This window comes from Paroedura picta, chromosome 3, assembly GCF_049243985.1.
Source record: "Paroedura picta isolate Pp20150507F chromosome 3, Ppicta_v3.0, whole genome shotgun sequence".
NCBI lineage: Eukaryota > Metazoa > Chordata > Lepidosauria > Squamata > Gekkonidae > Paroedura > Paroedura picta.
This window is the reverse complement of record NC_135371.1, coordinates 118,664,116-118,681,896: the sequence shown is the minus strand read 5'-3', so window position 1 is coordinate 118,681,896 and position 17,781 is coordinate 118,664,116. Positions and strand designations below refer to the sequence as shown.

Sequence of the window (17,781 nt, the reverse complement as noted above, 5' to 3'; positions counted from 1 at the left end):
GCTGCCTGCCCTCTGAGCACACCTGTGCCCTCAGGAGAGCACGGATGGGTGGAGGAGGCAGCAAGACCGTTTATGCACTGGAGCTTTCATATCGAGCTGCAGGTTGGAGTTTCAGTCATGGCAGATTGCCCCACCTCTTCCTGCACCCACATGGGGGAGCATTTGGCCAGGTGCATCTCATCTACCCCCAATTTCTGCTCTGGCATGGGAACTGAGGCAGTGAAGTTCCCAGTGCATAAACGGTCCAACAGAGGCAGTGCGGTGGCCAGAGCCTGGCACCCGGACTTGCCAGCCATCGCTCTGGCCATTATGTGGGATGTTTCCATGTAATGGCCAAGAATGTAGTTACCAGCACTTTTTTTCTGTTCTAAAGATCCTTTGACTGTTTTTACCTATTCACTTTTAGCATTAGGATTGCCAGCACTGGGCTGAGAAATTCTTGGAGATTTGGGGGCGGAGCCTGGAGAGGAGAGGGACCTCAGCAGGGAGGTGATGCCATAGAATCTGCCCTCCAAAGCTGCCATCTACTCCAGCAGAGTTAGAAGAAGAAGAAGAAGAGTTGGTTCTTATATGCCGCTTTTCCCTACCCGAAGGAGGCTCAAAGCGGCTTACAGTCGCCTTCCCATTCCTCTCCCCATGCTCTAGTTAATTTCTAGAGCATGGAGATAACTTGTAATTTCAGGAGAATTGAAACCACCAACAGCAGGCAGGAAACCCTAATATTCATCCATACTTTCCCTGTCTACTATGGTTAACACTGTCAAATCTGTTTACTTAAGGAATATGCTATATATTCTGTTTTTCTGGGTTCTATATTGTAAAAAAAGTTCTTTCTTTCATTACGTGTGTTATATGATACATGTCTCTGACAAGAGTTATAAAATCCAAATATGACAGAGCTACATCTGTTTGACTATTAAACAGCTGGCGTGACTACATTTGCTACATGTATGCATGCATAAATGAAGTTGTTGCTGTTTGTGGCAACAGGTAGGATCATAATGTGGCGTCTTCCATGAATACTGACATTATAGCCCCCTGAGGAAGGATCCATATGCAGGCCATGCAAGCATTTTGGGCTCTCTCCTCCCCTGTTGGGAGTAAAAGCCACTGGTACTGTGCATTTACAATTTCTCATTATATTTAGGTTTTATAGTTTTTAACGTAAGAGTCCTATTATTGTATACTGATTCATGGTCATGTTGTGTTCTTTTGCAAATGATTCAGTCCTCTTGCAGAAGGCGTGCTTTATCTTAGATAAGTCACTGCCTCGAGTGGTTTTTTAATCAAGTAAGCAAGATCTTTTTCCTGAGGCATGAACTGTTTTGTGGCTTGTTAGTCAGAAAGGAAGCTGGTTGTGGTAGAAAGAACAAGCATCCAGTTGTTAAACAGCGTATGAACTGTGCATGTTCTAAGAACTACTACGGGTGTAGTCTCACATTTCCATGGATGAAGAACATCAGAATGAAGAGTACCAGAACAACGTTTTTACAGAGAACTTCTTTGCTACCAGAGAGATGGACTCAGTACATGCAAAGACAGGTAATGGTGTAGATGGGAAGAAATCTTCAGCAGTGCTCTAGTTTTGCATCCCAAAAACAAAACTTGCCTGGGTAAGTGTCTTAACTAGGTAAGGCTTCGTGTTGCTGATTGCCTCTGCTTGCAATCCATGTATGATCGCTAGCTTACAGGTGGGGCTTGGAGTCACAACTGATCTCCAGACAAGGAACAGTTCCCCTGGAGAGAATAGTTTCTTTGGAGGGTATCCTCTGTGACATTTGACGCTGTTATGGCCCTCCCTTCCCCTCAAACCCTGCCCTGACCAGGCTTCATTACCAAAGCTCCATGAATTACAAGTTTGGTGATGACTGGGTTTTCGGGGTCCAAGTTACAGCCCCCCAAAAGTTTTCCCCATTCTCCACACAGCAAAACACAGCAAAAAAGCAAGGGCAATAGAAGTCCAACATCATAGAACCAAAGTCTCTAGAGTAGAAGGGGAATGTGAGGGGCATTTTTAAAAGAAGAAGTTGTGTGTGTGTGGGGGGGGCATTTTTGCAAATCCAGCAGAACTGGAGCCACCGTGGAAGTGCAAACCCAACAAGACTAAGATCCCCAGAGAATCTCTGCAGTAGCAACTGAAGGTTATGGTGGGAGTGTATTTGCAAGTCCAGCAGAATCCAGTGCCACTTTGGCAATGCCAGTTATGTTGCAGCCAGACCCTTCCTCTCATTGAGGGCCAGTTTATAAACAGAAAACCATATACACCTTTACTTCAATGTCTTTTCAAATATTAAATGCAGCACACTGTCTGGCTGAGACTGGCACAGAAATAGGTGTCAGCTAGATCATAAGTGCAGATACGTTGTCTGGCCAACAGAACATAAAATGGATGCTGGCCAGAAACATGCCTCCAGAGACAAGTCTGGCCATAAAGTTCAGAACACATGAGAAAAAGCAGGTGACCTGCTGGTGACCTCCTCCATCCTGAGGAGATACATGATTTGGGGTAACAAGTTTTCCAGGAATTTTCCAGGAATTCATGAAATCCCAATCTCACTTCCCTTTTGTACAGTTGTCCTAATTTAGGAATACTTAACACCTTTCTCAAACTTGATAGTTTCCCCATCTGGCACTGAAAGGATCCCACTCCTGGTAAAAACATTACATAACTCCCATTGTTTAACTCTGGAACACTCATCAAGTTATTGCTTTGGGGCAAATATGCCAGCATAGCCATGGGGAATATTTTTCCTATATTCAGAGGCATTCTGCCCCTGATCTGGATGCTCTGCCACAACCTTCCTGCCACAGTTGATACAGCAAGGGAACTGGAGGCCCCTTGTCTATCTTGAGAGATAATGTTTGATGGCTTCAGGCTACTCTCTTTAACTGAAGGGGACAAGCTGCTGGGATTGGTAAGGATGACCTTTTGCCCCCTAGAGCCCTGACCCTCTTGGCTGCCCAAGGACAGTGATCAGAGGATAGGAGGTCCCCTCATGGGAATCATCTACCTCTCCCTGATATTGGGAGAGTTCCCTGAGGAGCTGAAGGAAGCAGTGGTTTGCCCTTTACTGAAAAAGACATTGCTTGATCCGCAGGACCTGGCCATCTACCACCCCATTTCACACCTTGCGTTTCTGAGGAAGGTGACTGAAAGTGCTATTGTGGATAAGATCCTGGCATATTTGGAAGAAATCTGGCTATGGGGTGGAGACCGTGCTGGTTGCCCTAATGGCTGATTTCTGGCACCAGCTGGATAGAGGTGGATTGGGACTCCTTGTGCTGTCAGCGGCATTTGATATCATTGACCATGAGATGTTAGTTCACTGCCTTGCTGGTGCTAGATTATGAGGGACAGCCTTGCAGTGGCTGATCTCTTTTCTCTAGCACTGAAAACACTCTGTGAATTTGAAGAGGTTGGTGATCCCTGGCCCATGAGAAGTGTGACTGGCTTCAACCAGGGCCAGAGCTTTTTCGGTCCTGGCCCCCATCTGGTGGAATGAGCTCCCAGAAGAGCTTTGGACCCTACTGGAGTTATCACAGTTCTGCAGGAACATCTTCCACCAGGCATTCAGTTGAGGCCAGAATGAAGAACATCAGCTGTGTCCCTCCTCTGAATATCCTTTGAATATCTTCTGAATAGCCTTGAACATTGGATGGAATCTGAACTGGAAACAGCCCCAACATTGCTGAACACCCTGTGTTATGGCGTGGAACTGATGGCCCACTGAGTTGTCAGAAGGGTGGGGAAGAGGATGGTGAGGGAGGGTTGGGGTACTGCTGGGTTGTTTTGGTTGAAGTAAATTGCCATGAGCCAGCTGGTCTGGGAGGGGCCGTCAACAAATCTAATCAAGCAAGTAACAAAAGAGGAAAAACAAGTTCAACCCAAATTACTCCTGTTGTGTCAAGAGGGTCAAGCTACAATAAATAAAATAAAATAACAAATTAAATATTTATTATATACTATGCACATATAAAATTAAAAACAGGTGTTTGAATAGCAGCCTGTAGAGTTTACAAGCATTTCTAGTGGACGAGTATGTCCTATGAACTACATGAAAACAGATGCATTTTGGCATTTACAGCCTTCCTCAGTGGTCAGAAAAACATTAAATATACATACATTCGGAGAGCATTATATATTTTTCCTAGCCAGGTGTTGTTCTCTGAAATTTAAAAAGGGGAAAAACAAATTATTATAGTTGAGATTGACATTATTATACTAAAATTTTATCAGCTATTTAACCTTTCATAAGAATTAAAATTTTATAAGAAGAATTATTTCACGTATGCTGTGTAGTTAGGCAATGTTATATATATGTGTGTGTGTGTGTGTGTGTGTGTGTGTGTGTGTGTGTATAAGCCCATGGATTCCTCCTCATGACTCCTATACTCACACAATTTAGATCTAAAAAATAAATTGAAAACTTTAGGATTCATAAACATACCTGATATGGAATTTCTAGTACCTCTGAAGTGTGTAACATTAACCAGTAGATAGAGCTGAATAGCACATTTGTCAAGCTACAGTCAGCTATATGGTCAAACAAATAGGTGATGCAATACCTCCCTTGTATTGTACAATCCTCCTCCACAAGGAGAGAGAAAGAAGGGGGGAGGAAGGCGAGAGAGATTTTAGTGTTTTCGAAGGCTGGGAGCTTGTTGTTTGATAGTAGTGTAGAACGTTCAGCATTACTTCCACCCCCCACCCCCTTATGAGGCATCATGGTGATACATGCATAAGGGCTGATTTTCTTCTATGCAGAAATGCTTTCCCCCCAGAAGAAGTATAATGTATGTCCTTCATTGCTTCATGCTGGGACTGCCCTCTTTGGGCTCTTTGAAAATACCTTATTGGAGTGACACAGTAAACCAAATAGTAAATGCAATCTGGCCCAGTTTCCAAAACTGGCATCAGGGATCAGCACTGTTGCATAGTGAGCTGCTGGTCACTCCTGACTGTTGGACTATGAAACTCCAGCACTGACCCCTGAGTAGACCTGGAGGATTGTGTATTCTGCTGCTTACTCAGTTGAGGTGATGAACCCCACTTTCTCCGCTGGAATAAAACCAATGTGATAGCTGAGCAGAGACATTCAAATTCCTTTATAAAAAAAGAAAATGGTTTTGTTTTTTGTCCTGAGATCAAAGGGGTTGTACTCATTCCGAAAACATTTATTTTAGGGTATAGGTGGTTAGTAGAAATGTGTTTGCCTTTTATTTCTGTATTTTGCCTTGGGGCAATTAATCAGAACTTGTTGACTCCCCCAGTTAGTACACATTCCAACTCACACTCTTTTTCTCTTTCCCCAGTTTCTTCTTCTATTATTATTATTATTATTATTATTATTATTATTATTATTATTATTATTATTATTATTATTATTATTATTATTATTATTATTAATTTGATTTATATTCCACTGCTCTTGAGATTTGCGGCGGGTTACAATCAAATCATAAAAACTGCACAAAGTAAAAACCAAAATTAAAACCCCATAATTACTAAAACTAACCTAACGGCAGAAAAGACCCTCGTCCCCTCCTTTCCTGTTCAATCCCCCCCCAGGTGCCTCAGGGAGGAATACTAGGGGTGTCTGCCTTATCAGATGGAACATAGATGTTTTATATATGCCTGTGTGTATGGAGGCCCCCCCGGATCACCCACACTCTGGCCTCAACCAAGGACCTAGTGAAAGAGCTCTGTTTAGCAGGCCCCGCAGAACCACAAAAGCTCCTGCAAACAAATATCACAAACAAATATAATAATATCTAATTTGACTTCTTATAAAAAGTCTTGTCTTTCCCTAGAACCAGAGCCTGCTGATGAGGAATATGAGAATGATAACCAGGAATACGAATATATAGACTTTTCTAATGTGCGGATGAGGAAACTTCCGGAGGTGGGAGTAAAAACAGACTCAGGTGAAAAATGTTTTTTTTTTTGGTTTTTCAGTGCTGTTTAACAACGTGAATATCTTTAAAACTGCAAATAAAATGGAAAAAGCCAGCAAAAGCCCTTTGATGGTGTGTGTGCGGGGAGGGGGGTTAGTGATAAGCATGAGGAGATACTGAGGAAAATATACATCTGTGTAGATGCTCTGTTAGCATAATACAAAAGCAGCCTTTGAATATCAAAGAGATCCAATATCAAAAAGAGATCCAAAGGAGATGACCTCTCCTTTGACATAGACTCCATAAAGGATTGGATAATGGACAAATGTTTTTTGTGATTGCTAGATGTTTCTAAAGTCAGCAGTGAAAGTATTAAAGATTCAGTTATTGTGCTGAGCTACTATTTCAGACTTTTGATGTGTGATAAGGCAAGTTTTGATGCTATCCTATTAGTAAGAACAGCCCAAAGGGAAAAGGAAGTTGGTTCAAGACTGTGTAGGAGGATGGATTTATCTCACATCTTTTTGTGTTTTTTGTAATGTGCCTTACATGAAGTATCACCAATTAATAATTAAGCCCTCCTCATGGTCCACATGAAGAAAAATTACCTTCTACCATTTAAATTGGTTTGAACAGGTTCAGTTTTTGAACCGCTGTATTCTTTCTGCCATTGCCAGATTCTAGGGGTGGGGAAGCTGTGAGTACTGGACAGCTCGGTCAGTCAGCTGTATTGTTTGCAATTGTACTGTTGGGAATAGAATAGGGAGCAGTGCAGGGGATAGACTTGCTATCCGTGGGCTTTCTCCACAGTTGTCTGTATTCTCAGGGTTTCCTTTGTACTGGTCTCTGTAAGTTGACATGAAATTTGTGTCTGGCTCTCTGCACATGCCGTCTCTGAGCAGCAACAATGAGGACTGGTTTCTCATCATGCCGTTCACATTTACTTCAGAGGTGCTGGCAGGTGACCCTGCCTCACATGCTTTTCTCAGAGGCGCAGATGGATGGGCTTGCCCCCTTCCCCTTTTTTTGTTTGCCACATGTGCAATAATACTAGATTGATATAACACACTTGTGAAATGTTGGAAACGATTGGTCCACTGAATTCCCTTTACGTGTTCTCATGTCTTACTCTCATCTCCAACCTCCCTCCCCCTCCCTCCCCCTTGCATGGGAAAAGTGCACTCCCCTTTTCCATATGCTGTACAGCTCATTCCACTACCACTAGCCTTATCTGGAGCAATGCAAATTAAAAAAACAGCTTGGAGAAAATGGTGCCTGCTTGCACCTTTGTTTTAAGTGTGCCACTTCAGGCAAGCATCCTGTGTCATCAATTTTCTCCCCCCTTCCCTCCATATAATGAATGTTATTTTTTTTAAATTACATTAGGTCACTCCTATGTTGTAAAATGAAGCCATGGGAGGCTGCTGGATGAAATTAACAATGTTGGTAGCCTCCCTGCCTGAAACTGATCACCCCTCAATTTCTCTTCATGAAATGGACAAATATCATTGAATTTTGCTGAAGGGGGAAATGGGAGGCCGTATGTGTGTGTCATGATTGTACTAATTTGGAACTACGATGTAATGACATCATGTTCAATTAAAAATACAGCATGGAGTGGAGGGGGTGGGCAGAGACACAGCACTGGTTGGATCTCAAATGTCATCATTTTGAGGTGAGAAACCAGTGGAGGAAGCCAATGCAACTTTTGGGTTCCACTTTAGGTTATTGCAAATTCCCTCCCGGGGGAAGGGGAGAATTCACATTTTCTCAGGATTCACAAAATGCTCAGCAAACAAGGGAGCGCAGCTGGGGCTGTGCCTGAATCTGGATATTTTATTATTAAGTACGGAAGTTCCATAGAGCTTCATGGGTGCTATTGCAAAGTTTTTAGTCACTGCAGAAACAGCCGTGGCGATAGGGGGTCTCTTTTCTTTTACCTGGTGCTGTCTTCCCTATTCTGCTGGTCATAGTTGTAACATCTGTATTTGCTGTTGCATTATTTGCAGATTTGCTTGCATTCAAAAGTGGTCAGTGGAGAGACATTTTCAAAGGACCCTTTATCGCCTTCTCGTTTCTGTTGTTCCTTTCCGTGATGCTGGCCATAGCTGCTCTTGTGCTGGCATGTCTTAAATGTAAGTCTAGATCCAGTGCTTAAGCCTTATTCTAGTTACTTGTTCAGTGTATTATTAGTGCACATTAGACATCCTTGTCTAGAGCCTCTTGTGGCGCAGAGTGGTAAGGCAGCCGTCTGAAAGCTTTGCCCATGAGGCTGGGAGTTCAATCCCAGCAGCCGGCTCAAGGTTGACTCAGCCTTCCATCCTTCCGAGGTCGGTAAAATGAGTACCCAGCTTGCTGGGGGGTAAACGGTTATGACTGGGGAAGGCACTGGCAAACCACACCGTATTGAGTCTGCCATGAAAACGCTGGAGGACGTCACCCCAAGGGTCAGACATGACTCGGTGCTTGCACAGGGGATACCTTTACCTTTAGACATCCTTGTCTTGGACAATTGATGTAACACTTAATCAGGTATTTGTACCTGAGCACAAACAGTTCCCAGATAAGCTATTCTTAGTGCAGGAACCAAACAGAACATGAAGAAAACAGAGGCAAGGATGTTCCAGCGTTCTTCCTTCATGCTCTGAAGCAAGAAATGTGAAGGTGGTGCAGATGGGGGTGGTTACTGCTTTGGGACCAAAAAGCATGGCAGCTAAATCTTTTGCATCATTTCCTCTCATTATGAGTACTGGCTGTTTGCAATGGCCACACTCCATAGCTAAAGACTCCATTTTTCGCAGAAGCACAAATTGCCGCAGAATGGTTCTTTATAGCACCACTTCCACATGGTGAGATGAGATCAGATGGGAGGTTCCATGTGAGTGCAAGTATTAACATGTTGTCTTTCTTGATGTTGGTTTGGATACCACAGATCCATTCTTCTAATGGTAGCACTTTCTTCTGGTGCAAGGCACCGAAACAAGAGAAGAGCCAACTGCATCAGGAGAGGATCCCTTGTATCAGAGAAGAGTACCACCACAATTACTTTATCGGAGAAGTGGTGGCAAAGGGGACACTAAAGGACTGTAGGGGCCTGGCAATCCTGTTTCTAGATTTCTTGCATTGCAGGTTTTGCAACGTGCCCAAACGGCTGGGAGAAGTTGGATGAGAAATGCTACAACTTTTCTTCAGAAGTTACGAAGTGGAAGGAGGCCCAAAAGCAATGCCAAAATGCAGGTGCAAATCTGGTGGTGATTAACAATGAAAGAGAAAGGGTAAATGTTTTCTGATTCTTCTGAATTCCTCCAAAGATTTTGCACAGCTCCTCTTCTTGCTGTGTGCTTTGGCTCTTACCCGAACAGCATACCTCCTGATAAGCATTGCCTCTTGGCTGCTATCTTTATTGGAGTTTTATTACTGTTATCATTCCCTTCACAACCACCCTCAGCACATTTCTTCAATTCTACATGTTTTCCAAGCCTTCAAGTGTGATATGGAGATCCCCGATATTCCAGACAACAGAGATCAACTCCCAAGTAGAAAATGGTTGGTTTGGTGGCACTGTACCCTGCAGAAGTCCTTCCTCTCCCCAAATCCCACTCTCCCCAGGCTCCACCCACAAATCCTCCAGGCATTTCCCAGTCCAGAGTAGGCAACCTTATTTATTGACTCTTTGACACCTTCCCTAAAAGAGAATGTTAGGTTAAAAGTCATCATCTGGGGCACTTCCGCACATTGGAAAAAATAGCGTTATGTCAGCATAATGGCGTAGCACTAAATATCATTGTGCCTCTGGCCATTCTTCACCTTCTTGCCGTCTTGCTGCCAGCTTTTCATGCTTCTTACCCTTCATAGGTGCTGCTGGAAATGGCGGAAGAGAGCAACGTGGTTTATACACAACTCTCTTCCACCTGTCAATCAAGCCAGGCAGCCAATCCCCTTTCTCCTTTTTTTAAAGGTCCCGCAATGCCCACCAATTTTTTAAATCAATAATTCTCTGTTGAAATGCCTAATCATAGATGCATAGTGCTTTTTATAACACCACTCCTTATGGAATCAAGAGTTTCGATTCGTTTAAAAATTAATCTCGTTCCTGATGTTTTTTTTGGGGGGGGGCAGGAACTTTAGAGAGGCATGCTTTGTGTGACAACTTTGGGAAAAATTCTTTTTGGCTTTGTCTGCACACTTGTATACCTATTTGTTGCTTCAGGTCATTTGCTTAAAAAAAATCCCATCCCTGGGAGAAGAGAGGGATACGGGTGTGAGGGTGGGATATTGGAGGCAGAGATAGTACTTCTTCACCTCCATACATTTCCTTAGCATGCAGTCTGCTGGGGGAAAGTACTTTTTAGGTTGGGAATCCAGTTTATGTGATTTCCCAACTGGCGCTTTAAAATGGAGGATGTAGACAGCTGTTTGCTGCCTGGACGCTGGATGTTGGTGATGTCATGTGGAGTGGACAGAATATAACGACTACCTAAGGTAAGCATTTCACTATATTTAATGGGTGTGGAAAGGCCCCTGCTATTTCTCAAGAGGGATTCTTGTGACTCTGCAAAGATTTACTATGCTTTCAAACTATCATGATTGGATTTCTGTCTAATAGATACTGTTATGCTCTCCCCACTTCTCTGAGCCATGGGAAATGTCAGAGGCAGGGCTAAACAGTGTTGCATCATTTTTTCTGGCTCCTAAGAAGCATACTTTAAGTCAAGCCTGATAAGCCAGTTCACAGTAGCTATGTTCTACAATGATGACAGTACACTATCTTAACTGACAGAGTGAAGGATGTGATTTTTATTTTTCTTTCCAATGTTCCAACCACTCATGAAAAGGAAAAACACTTATTTCCTTACATTCAGAAGGAAACTTTACTAGGACTCTAAAGAAGATAGCAGGAGAGCCATAACCAGATCTTCTGTTTTCTTAAAGTACGCCAGGATATTTTCCCTGTAGGGAAAACAGGATCTTTAGTGGTAAAAAAAGATTTTGGATTGGGGAAATTGACTCTGGAGGAATTAATAAATAAATAGCAAATAAATTTGTTTTATTATTTTAGGCCACCACGTCGATCTCTCTTTCATCCTTGCTGGTTTGCAGAACCAAACTGCCCTCTTTCTCTATACCTGGAGGAAATTACAGCTGTGGAGGGTGGAGTCAATGGCATTATAGCCCTCTGAGACCCCTCATTACTTCAGACCCTACAATTCCTAGGCTCCATCCTCAATTCCCAGGAATTTCCCAACCCTATTTATTATGGTTTGATCTGCTACTGTATTTAAGATCTTGTGGCGCAGAGTGGTAAGGGGCAGAAATGCTGTCTGAAGCTGTCTGCCCATGAGGCTGGGAGTTCAATCCCAGCAGCCGGCTCAAGGTTGACTCAGCCTTCCATCCTTCCGAGGTCGGTAAAATGAGTACCCAGCTTGCTGGGGGGTAAATGGTAATGACTGGGGAAGGCACTGGCAAACCACCCCGTATTGAGTCTGCCATGAAAACGCTAGAGGGCGTCACCCCAAGGGTCAGACATGACTCGGTGCTTGCACAGGGGATACCTTTACCTTTATATTTTCCTAAATTAAGACCTTTATCATTTCAATTCAGATTTACTTGAGAAATGTTGTCCAGCTTTCAAGTGCCTTTCATTTCTGCAGAACAAGAGCAACAATAACTAGACCTATGATTTACTAACACCTGTGTGATCCATATCCCATGACAAGATCTGGGACCTTTATGCCTGTTTTTTTCTCTCCTAGGAGTTTCTGGATTATAAAATGACTCAAGCCTACTGGATTGGCCTGTTTTATGAAGAGGATAAAAAGTCATGGAAGTGGGTGGATGATAAAAATGAATTCTATTCGTGAGTAACATTTTTAAGGGAAAGGCCTAGGATTCAATTGCAAAACAGATATTTTGCATGCAGATGGTTTGGGGGTTCTAATCCCTGCTATCTCCAGTTAAAATGTTTTGGTTAGCAGATTATGTTTATTATTTATTTAAATTATTTATATCCTGCTTTCTCCCCAATGAGGATGCAAAGTGGCGAAGGAAGGAAGGAAGGAAGGAAGGAAGGAAGGAAGGAAGGAAGGAAGGAAGGAAGGAAGGGAAGGAAGGAAGGAAGGAGGTTCCACATACAGAGCAGGTCCTTTTCTGCACCAGTGGTTTCCTCTGGTTCCCAGTGGATTCCTGTCTGATTATTTTTTCAGTTCTGCATGTGACCGTTCTGTCAATTGGATTTTGTTGTTTTTGTTCTGCAATACTTTCCCACCTTTCAGAGGTCAGGGTACATTCCTTTTCCAGTTTCTTCAGCTTTTTAAAGAGTGGAGTTGCTGTGATTTTCGCAGTTTACACCATTACAAAGCAGAAAAGCTCTGTTAGATTTTTGCTCCCTCACCTATTTTTCTATGTGGTTGCTGTGATTTCATTGGTCAGATTAGTGCAAGTTTATTTTTTGAACTTTTAGATCAAGATTGTTCGGTCTGAAAAAAATCTTACTCAGGAAGGAGTGGAATTTAAGGTTGTGCTGGATAAACAGCTTAGCCAGGTGGGGGGCTGTGGGCAGGGAGCACCTGTTTGGAGAAGCGATCCACCACCACCCAGCTTACCATCTTAACATAGCTTGGGGAAAGGTCAGAGATAATGTCCATGGGCAAAATGGCGATTCCAAGGGCTGTAAGAATAGAATCATAGAATCATAGATCCCCTGGAGGAATGTGAGTGCCTGGTGTCCTTTCAAAGCTTCCAGTAAGGAGTCCTGGTGGAGTCCTCCCAGGCCGTCCTGTGGGGAAGGATGTGGGGGTCATTCCCCTACATGACTCCTCATCTGAACCGGGAGCCCCAACTGCTTGGAAGAGAAGACGGTGTCTACCAGACTCTTCCGCTTAACATCATGCTGAGGAAGGCGCAAGAGAGCATCAGCCAAAAAGTTAGAGCAGGGGTGAAATAAAAATGGGAGAAAAACTCCACCCACCAGACTTGTTCGCGCTCAATTTATGGGGCTTGTACAAGACCTCCAAATGCTTGCGATCTGTCCACACTTGAAAAGGCACCTGCGAACCTTCCAACAGGTGCCACCAAGCTATCACTGCCATTTTGAGAGCAGCTGCCTCCTTTTCCCAAATGGCCCAGTTGCGTTCCATGAGGGGAAACTTCCAGGACAGGTATGCATACAGCCGTAAGTGCCCATCCCACCCCCCTCTGGAGGAGAATCCCACCAACAGCCATCTCCGAGGCATCTACCTGGAGTATGTAAGGGCGGGTAGGGTCTGGATGAGCCAGTAAAGACTTGGAAGTAACCAGGGACTTTAGTTCCTTGAACGCCACCTGACAATCTGCAGTCCATTCCAGACATGCCCCAGGCCACTTGGCCCCCTTCCCCTGAGTCTTTAGCAAGTCAGTGATGCAAGCTAAATGATGCAAGAGAATTGGTGAAGGAAATCGTGATAGAAATTGGAGAAGCCGATGAACGCTTGTAGCTATCTACAGGTGCGTGGTGGTGCCCACTCCAGCACATCCCAGATCATGTGCTGGGATGTGCTGGACTCCACTGTGACTCCAAGATCTTGCCCCTCTGTGCCTCAGCAAGTTCAGAACTCATTAGTCTTTACTTGAAGCTGTTTTCTTTGTCACTTCCCATTCAGTTAGCAAAATTTTTCCACAGGATCAAAGCTGAAGTCTTCAGCCTGAACAACAATGGCTTGTATAAAGACTCTTCATTCCACTGCAGTCATGGCCCTTAGCTCATTTAACTTTGTGTTCATGGCCATTCATGGCATGGAGCAGACAAGAGAGAATATGCCCCCAGAGTGACTATTGTATATCATAGATCAGACTTCTATAGTCACTGCAAGTAAAATAAAGTCTGCTCAGTGACTGACTCTGTGAAAGCAGCTCCATGCCCCACATATGAGAGATTCATTGCTTGGTACAGCAACTTTTCAATGTCTCAGAATTTTCACTGAACTCAAGAAAAGTGTCTACCCTTCCCCAACTCCATGATTTTCTCCCTTGAGCTGGATTCCCCATTAGAATGTGTTGTTGATCTTTTTCAGAAACTGGGATAGAAACGTGAAGCCACTGATTGATGGGACTACGCATAGTAAGATTTGCATGGTTTCAGATGCCGGAAAACACAGAAATTGGAACAACATTGAATGCCAACATCGCCATTCTTTCATTTGTGAAAAGCACAGGCATGTCACCTGCATTTTAAAGTCCCCAGTTTCGCCTCTTTGAAATATTATTCCTTTTACCTTTTGCGTGTGTAAAAAAAATAACTGTTCTAGGGCGTTCTTAAGAACAAGCCTAAGGCCCGTCTAATCTACCCTTCTGTTTCTAATAGTGATGCTTCTGGCAGCTCCCTAACCAGTCATTAAGGCAACTGTCTCCGCTGTTCAGTGATACGCTTTTCTTGAACATGAACATTCCATTTTAGCTGTCCGGGGCAATACGCTTTCTAAAGATAACACAGCTCTTCACACCAGCTGCCTTTCCACCAAGGACAAATTTCTTTGCTCCAGCAAGGAATTCTGGAATCCTCCCAGACTGGAATTTTTTGTTAAAATTACTACTCATGAATGTATACCAAATATGAGATGAATGTTGTGATAGATTTAAGACACAGCATAGTTTCCCAGTGTTGAACTAATATTGCTGTTAGCATATTTTGAAACAAAATGGTTTAAAATGGATTCTTCAAGCTTTTGTAACCTGAAATGGACCCCTGGAGAAGAAATCAGGGAACTGCAGGATCTTTTTGCCAATATTTACAGGGTCCTTTCTTCCCCAGGTAGAAACTCTTTTAAATAAAGATGACAACTTGGACTCAAGGAGATTTATTGGGGGAAGATATTGGAGTACATACTCAAAACTTACAATAGCAAACATATAAGTTCCTAATACATACAATAGAGGGAAAGGGGGGTATTCAGAGTAGTGTCAGGTGATATTTACCTATTTCAGAAGAGATGAGGATTGGGGAGACTGACATGTGGCCAGCAGCTTGGTAATGAAGGGCAAAGTCAGAAGTCAGCAAAAGGCACAAGTATGTCAATTACTGAGAACACATGACAGGGAGGCTGAAAGCCTCTTTTTATAGCAAAAATATAGCCTAAGGCTAAGAACTATGGGCTCAAAGCCCGAACTATAGCTTAATGGGTTTGCTCCTGAGAAATGTCAGTTTCCTGAGAGAGGATGGAATAAAAATTTAATAAATAAATTACTATTGGCCAATAGATATGAAATGTTGTGGCTCAATGTTTTCATATGCTAATATGCAAGATATTAGAAAAGGGGATGGGGGAGATTACCAGCAGGAAGTAATGTCTGAGTGATTGCTTATATTGATGATCCATGAATGCAGATGAGTTGGGAGGGGTTATACATGACAGACTGTCATATCTGCTCTCCAGCCAAAGCCAGGAGAGTTGAGTTAGAAGGTTACTGAGCTCCTCCTCCCTTCTTTTACTCTTTGAACCTCCCCTGGTCTTTTTGCCAACTTTATGACTCTCCCTCCTTCACTGTGAGAACTCTGAGAACCTTCCCTTATCACCCCATTTGTCCGTGGTTTGTTTGGGAGATGCTGAGATTTATTGCTGAGGGACAGTTTGTTTGGGGGGGGGGCTGGAAATTTACTGCTGAGAACAACTGTCGGGACAGACCAGATGTCTCCATGCTATTCACACCTTTTTAGATCAATAGTCTATTCCAGTGTGGGGAGACGACTGAAGATGGCGCTGTAACAGCTGGGCTTCTGTCCGGCTCTTAAGCCATGCTGAGGGTCAGGAGCAACCGCACCTGGCAGACCTGAGCAGATACGCAAATCTCGCTCACTGGTTGCCCCAGGAACCAGGAACGGCATGCTGAGGGTCCTACAGATCCGTGGAGACTGGGTTCTCTGGATCGCCGCAGCATGTGCTCAGGGTCATGATGGCGCCCTTGTCGTAAATAACTTTCTAAGCCTGAAACGACCAGCTGACCCTACATTCTTCCCAGATCATCTTTTACCAGACTGACAAGAGCCGAAGTCTACAACAGTAAAGACTGTGAGTTTCCTGGCTTTTCCTTTTCTTTCCCCACAAGCTCTCCCCCCCCCTCCTCAACCAATATACAAGTGAATTCTTTCGTCGAGTGAGAGGCTTCCAGCTAATTATACCCACTAACCAAACAAAGAGAGAGCTTAAAGAAAAGAGAGACTTTAAAGTTTTGTTGGAGAGAGTTCAGTGGGGGAAGCTGACTTGATACGGAGATCGACAAACTGATAATTTTGGATTGCTCGTGCTCCCGCGAGACCTCACAAGACTTTCTGTTTATAGTTTGTGACTGCCTAGAACTATGGAAAAATTAACTAAGGCACAGCTTTTCCATTTGTTATGCGAAGGGAACTCAAAGATACTGAAAGCAGTCAATAAGGTGGAAAAGGAAATCCGAAAGACTAAGAAAGAGCTTTTAGACAGAACCAACGGTTTGGAAAAAACAGCTGATGAAAACACAACTCAGCCAACAATACTTCAAACGAGAATTCAATGTCTGGAAGTTAACCAACAGGAGGGGGAGAAAGCTAGGGACGTAAAAATCAAAAGCACCTTGGAAGAACTTGGGAAAACAGATTTAAGGAAGGAAAGCACCGAAAACCTGGAAGTCTATTTAGAGCAGGAAGTGATTTGGATCAACAAAATAAAAAGAGTCTATTCAAAGGCAACAGCACGCAGGAAGCTATCAGGAAATATCTCTGTGCGACCAGAGGAAGAGATCCGGATTGATAAAGTATACAGAGCCTACTTAAAGGCGACTGCAAGCAAGAATCAAGCAAGAGACTTCTTTGGCCCTGACAGAAGGACAACTAGAAATACTCTATGTAGGAATCATCAGGCGTTACTATGGAAAAAAACACAATTTCATTTTCTGCGACCACCTGAAGGATGTGATGAACAGTGGAGCATTCTCCTAGTTTCCTGTGGGAAAGACAGCAGCAGTAACTTTTAGGTCAGGACCAATATATGAAGGGAACTGACTTTATATTATCTAAGACAATAATATAATATATTCTTATAATAGATTATACTCTCATATGTATCAACAATTACTCTGCTAAGAAAGATGGTAATAACTTCTAGATCAGGATCAATATGTGATGGGAACTGAATACGTATGCCAATATGTATGCTAAAAGAGGATGGCAAACTATACTTCATATGTATTAACAAGACAGCAGCAGTAACTCTTAGGTCAGGGCCAATTTATGAAGGGGACCCACCTTATATCACTTAAGATAATAATAGAATATATTCTTATAACAGATCATACTCTCATATGTATTAACAATCATTTTGCTAAGAAAGATGGTAAAAACTTCTAGATTAGGATTAATATGTGATGGGAACTGAATATGTATGCTAAAAGAGGATGGCAAACCATATCAGCTGGTCGCTTTTTTTCTCTTACTTTTCTGTAAATGCTTCATATAATAATAAATAATAAAATTATTTTTTTTAAAATAGTCTATTCCAGTGTGTATCCCTCTTCCCGCCTGAACTCCCCTCCTATAAAACCCACTACAGTCAGTGTTCCCTTGCACCTACTATGCTGTGTTTCTGCACCATCTAATGGGACCTTTCAATAAAGACTAGCTTCTTAGCATCACAGGTGTCCGGAGCAGTTTTGTTCGAGAGGGTCTCTCCTGATCGAGCGTGATCAGCCACAGTTCGTGACACAGACTTCTAATCACCATAGTCTTCTGAATTCCAATAAACTCAAAGAAATCATCCTGAAACAAACTTGTTTGAAACTGACTAAGCTGCGAAGATCCCTTTTTCTTACTACCTAGCTCTAGTGGTTTCTCCATTGGGTTCTTGGCCACTGTGAAAAACAGAGAATAGTCACCACGCTCCA

The 17,781-nt window shown here is 43.1% G+C and overlaps 1 protein-coding gene across 3 annotated transcripts; it reads left to right on the top strand.

The window, feature by feature from the left end:
* Window positions 1-1,330: 1,330 nt before the first annotated feature.
* Window positions 1,331-17,392, top strand: LOC143832658 (C-type lectin lectoxin-Lei1-like). 3 transcript variants are annotated; one of them, XM_077327387.1, is made up of 7 exons: window positions 1,332-1,542; window positions 5,812-5,925; window positions 7,905-8,030; window positions 9,025-9,170; window positions 11,649-11,752; window positions 13,944-14,084; window positions 14,234-17,392. In XM_077327387.1, the coding sequence occupies exons 1-7, from the start codon at window positions 1,446-1,448 to the stop codon at window positions 14,265-14,267; spliced, it is 762 nt and encodes a 253-aa protein (XP_077183502.1). In that variant the 5' UTR covers window positions 1,332-1,445; the 3' UTR covers window positions 14,268-17,392. The 3 variants fall into 3 exon arrangements, with proteins under 3 accessions (XP_077183503.1, XP_077183502.1, XP_077183500.1); XM_077327388.1 differs by having other exon boundaries at window positions 1,331-1,542; window positions 11,649-11,722; window positions 13,944-17,392; XM_077327385.1 differs by having other exon boundaries at window positions 13,944-17,392.
* The last annotated feature ends 389 nt before the right edge of the window (window positions 17,393-17,781 follow it).

What these genes read in the sequence shown, in the direction of transcription:
- LOC143832658 (XM_077327385.1), top strand. Translation starts at nt 1,446, where the DNA reads ATGGATGAAGAACATCAGAATGAAGAGTACCAGAACAACGTTTTTACA. An exon ending in GGGAGTAAAAACAGACTCAG is followed by an intron (nt 5,926 to 7,904) that starts GTGAAAAATGTT and finishes CATTATTTGCAG; the next exon opens with ATTTGCTTGCATTCAAAAGT. An exon ending in TGTGCTGGCATGTCTTAAAT is followed by an intron (nt 8,031 to 9,024) that starts GTAAGTCTAGAT and finishes CTTGCATTGCAG; the next exon opens with GTTTTGCAACGTGCCCAAAC.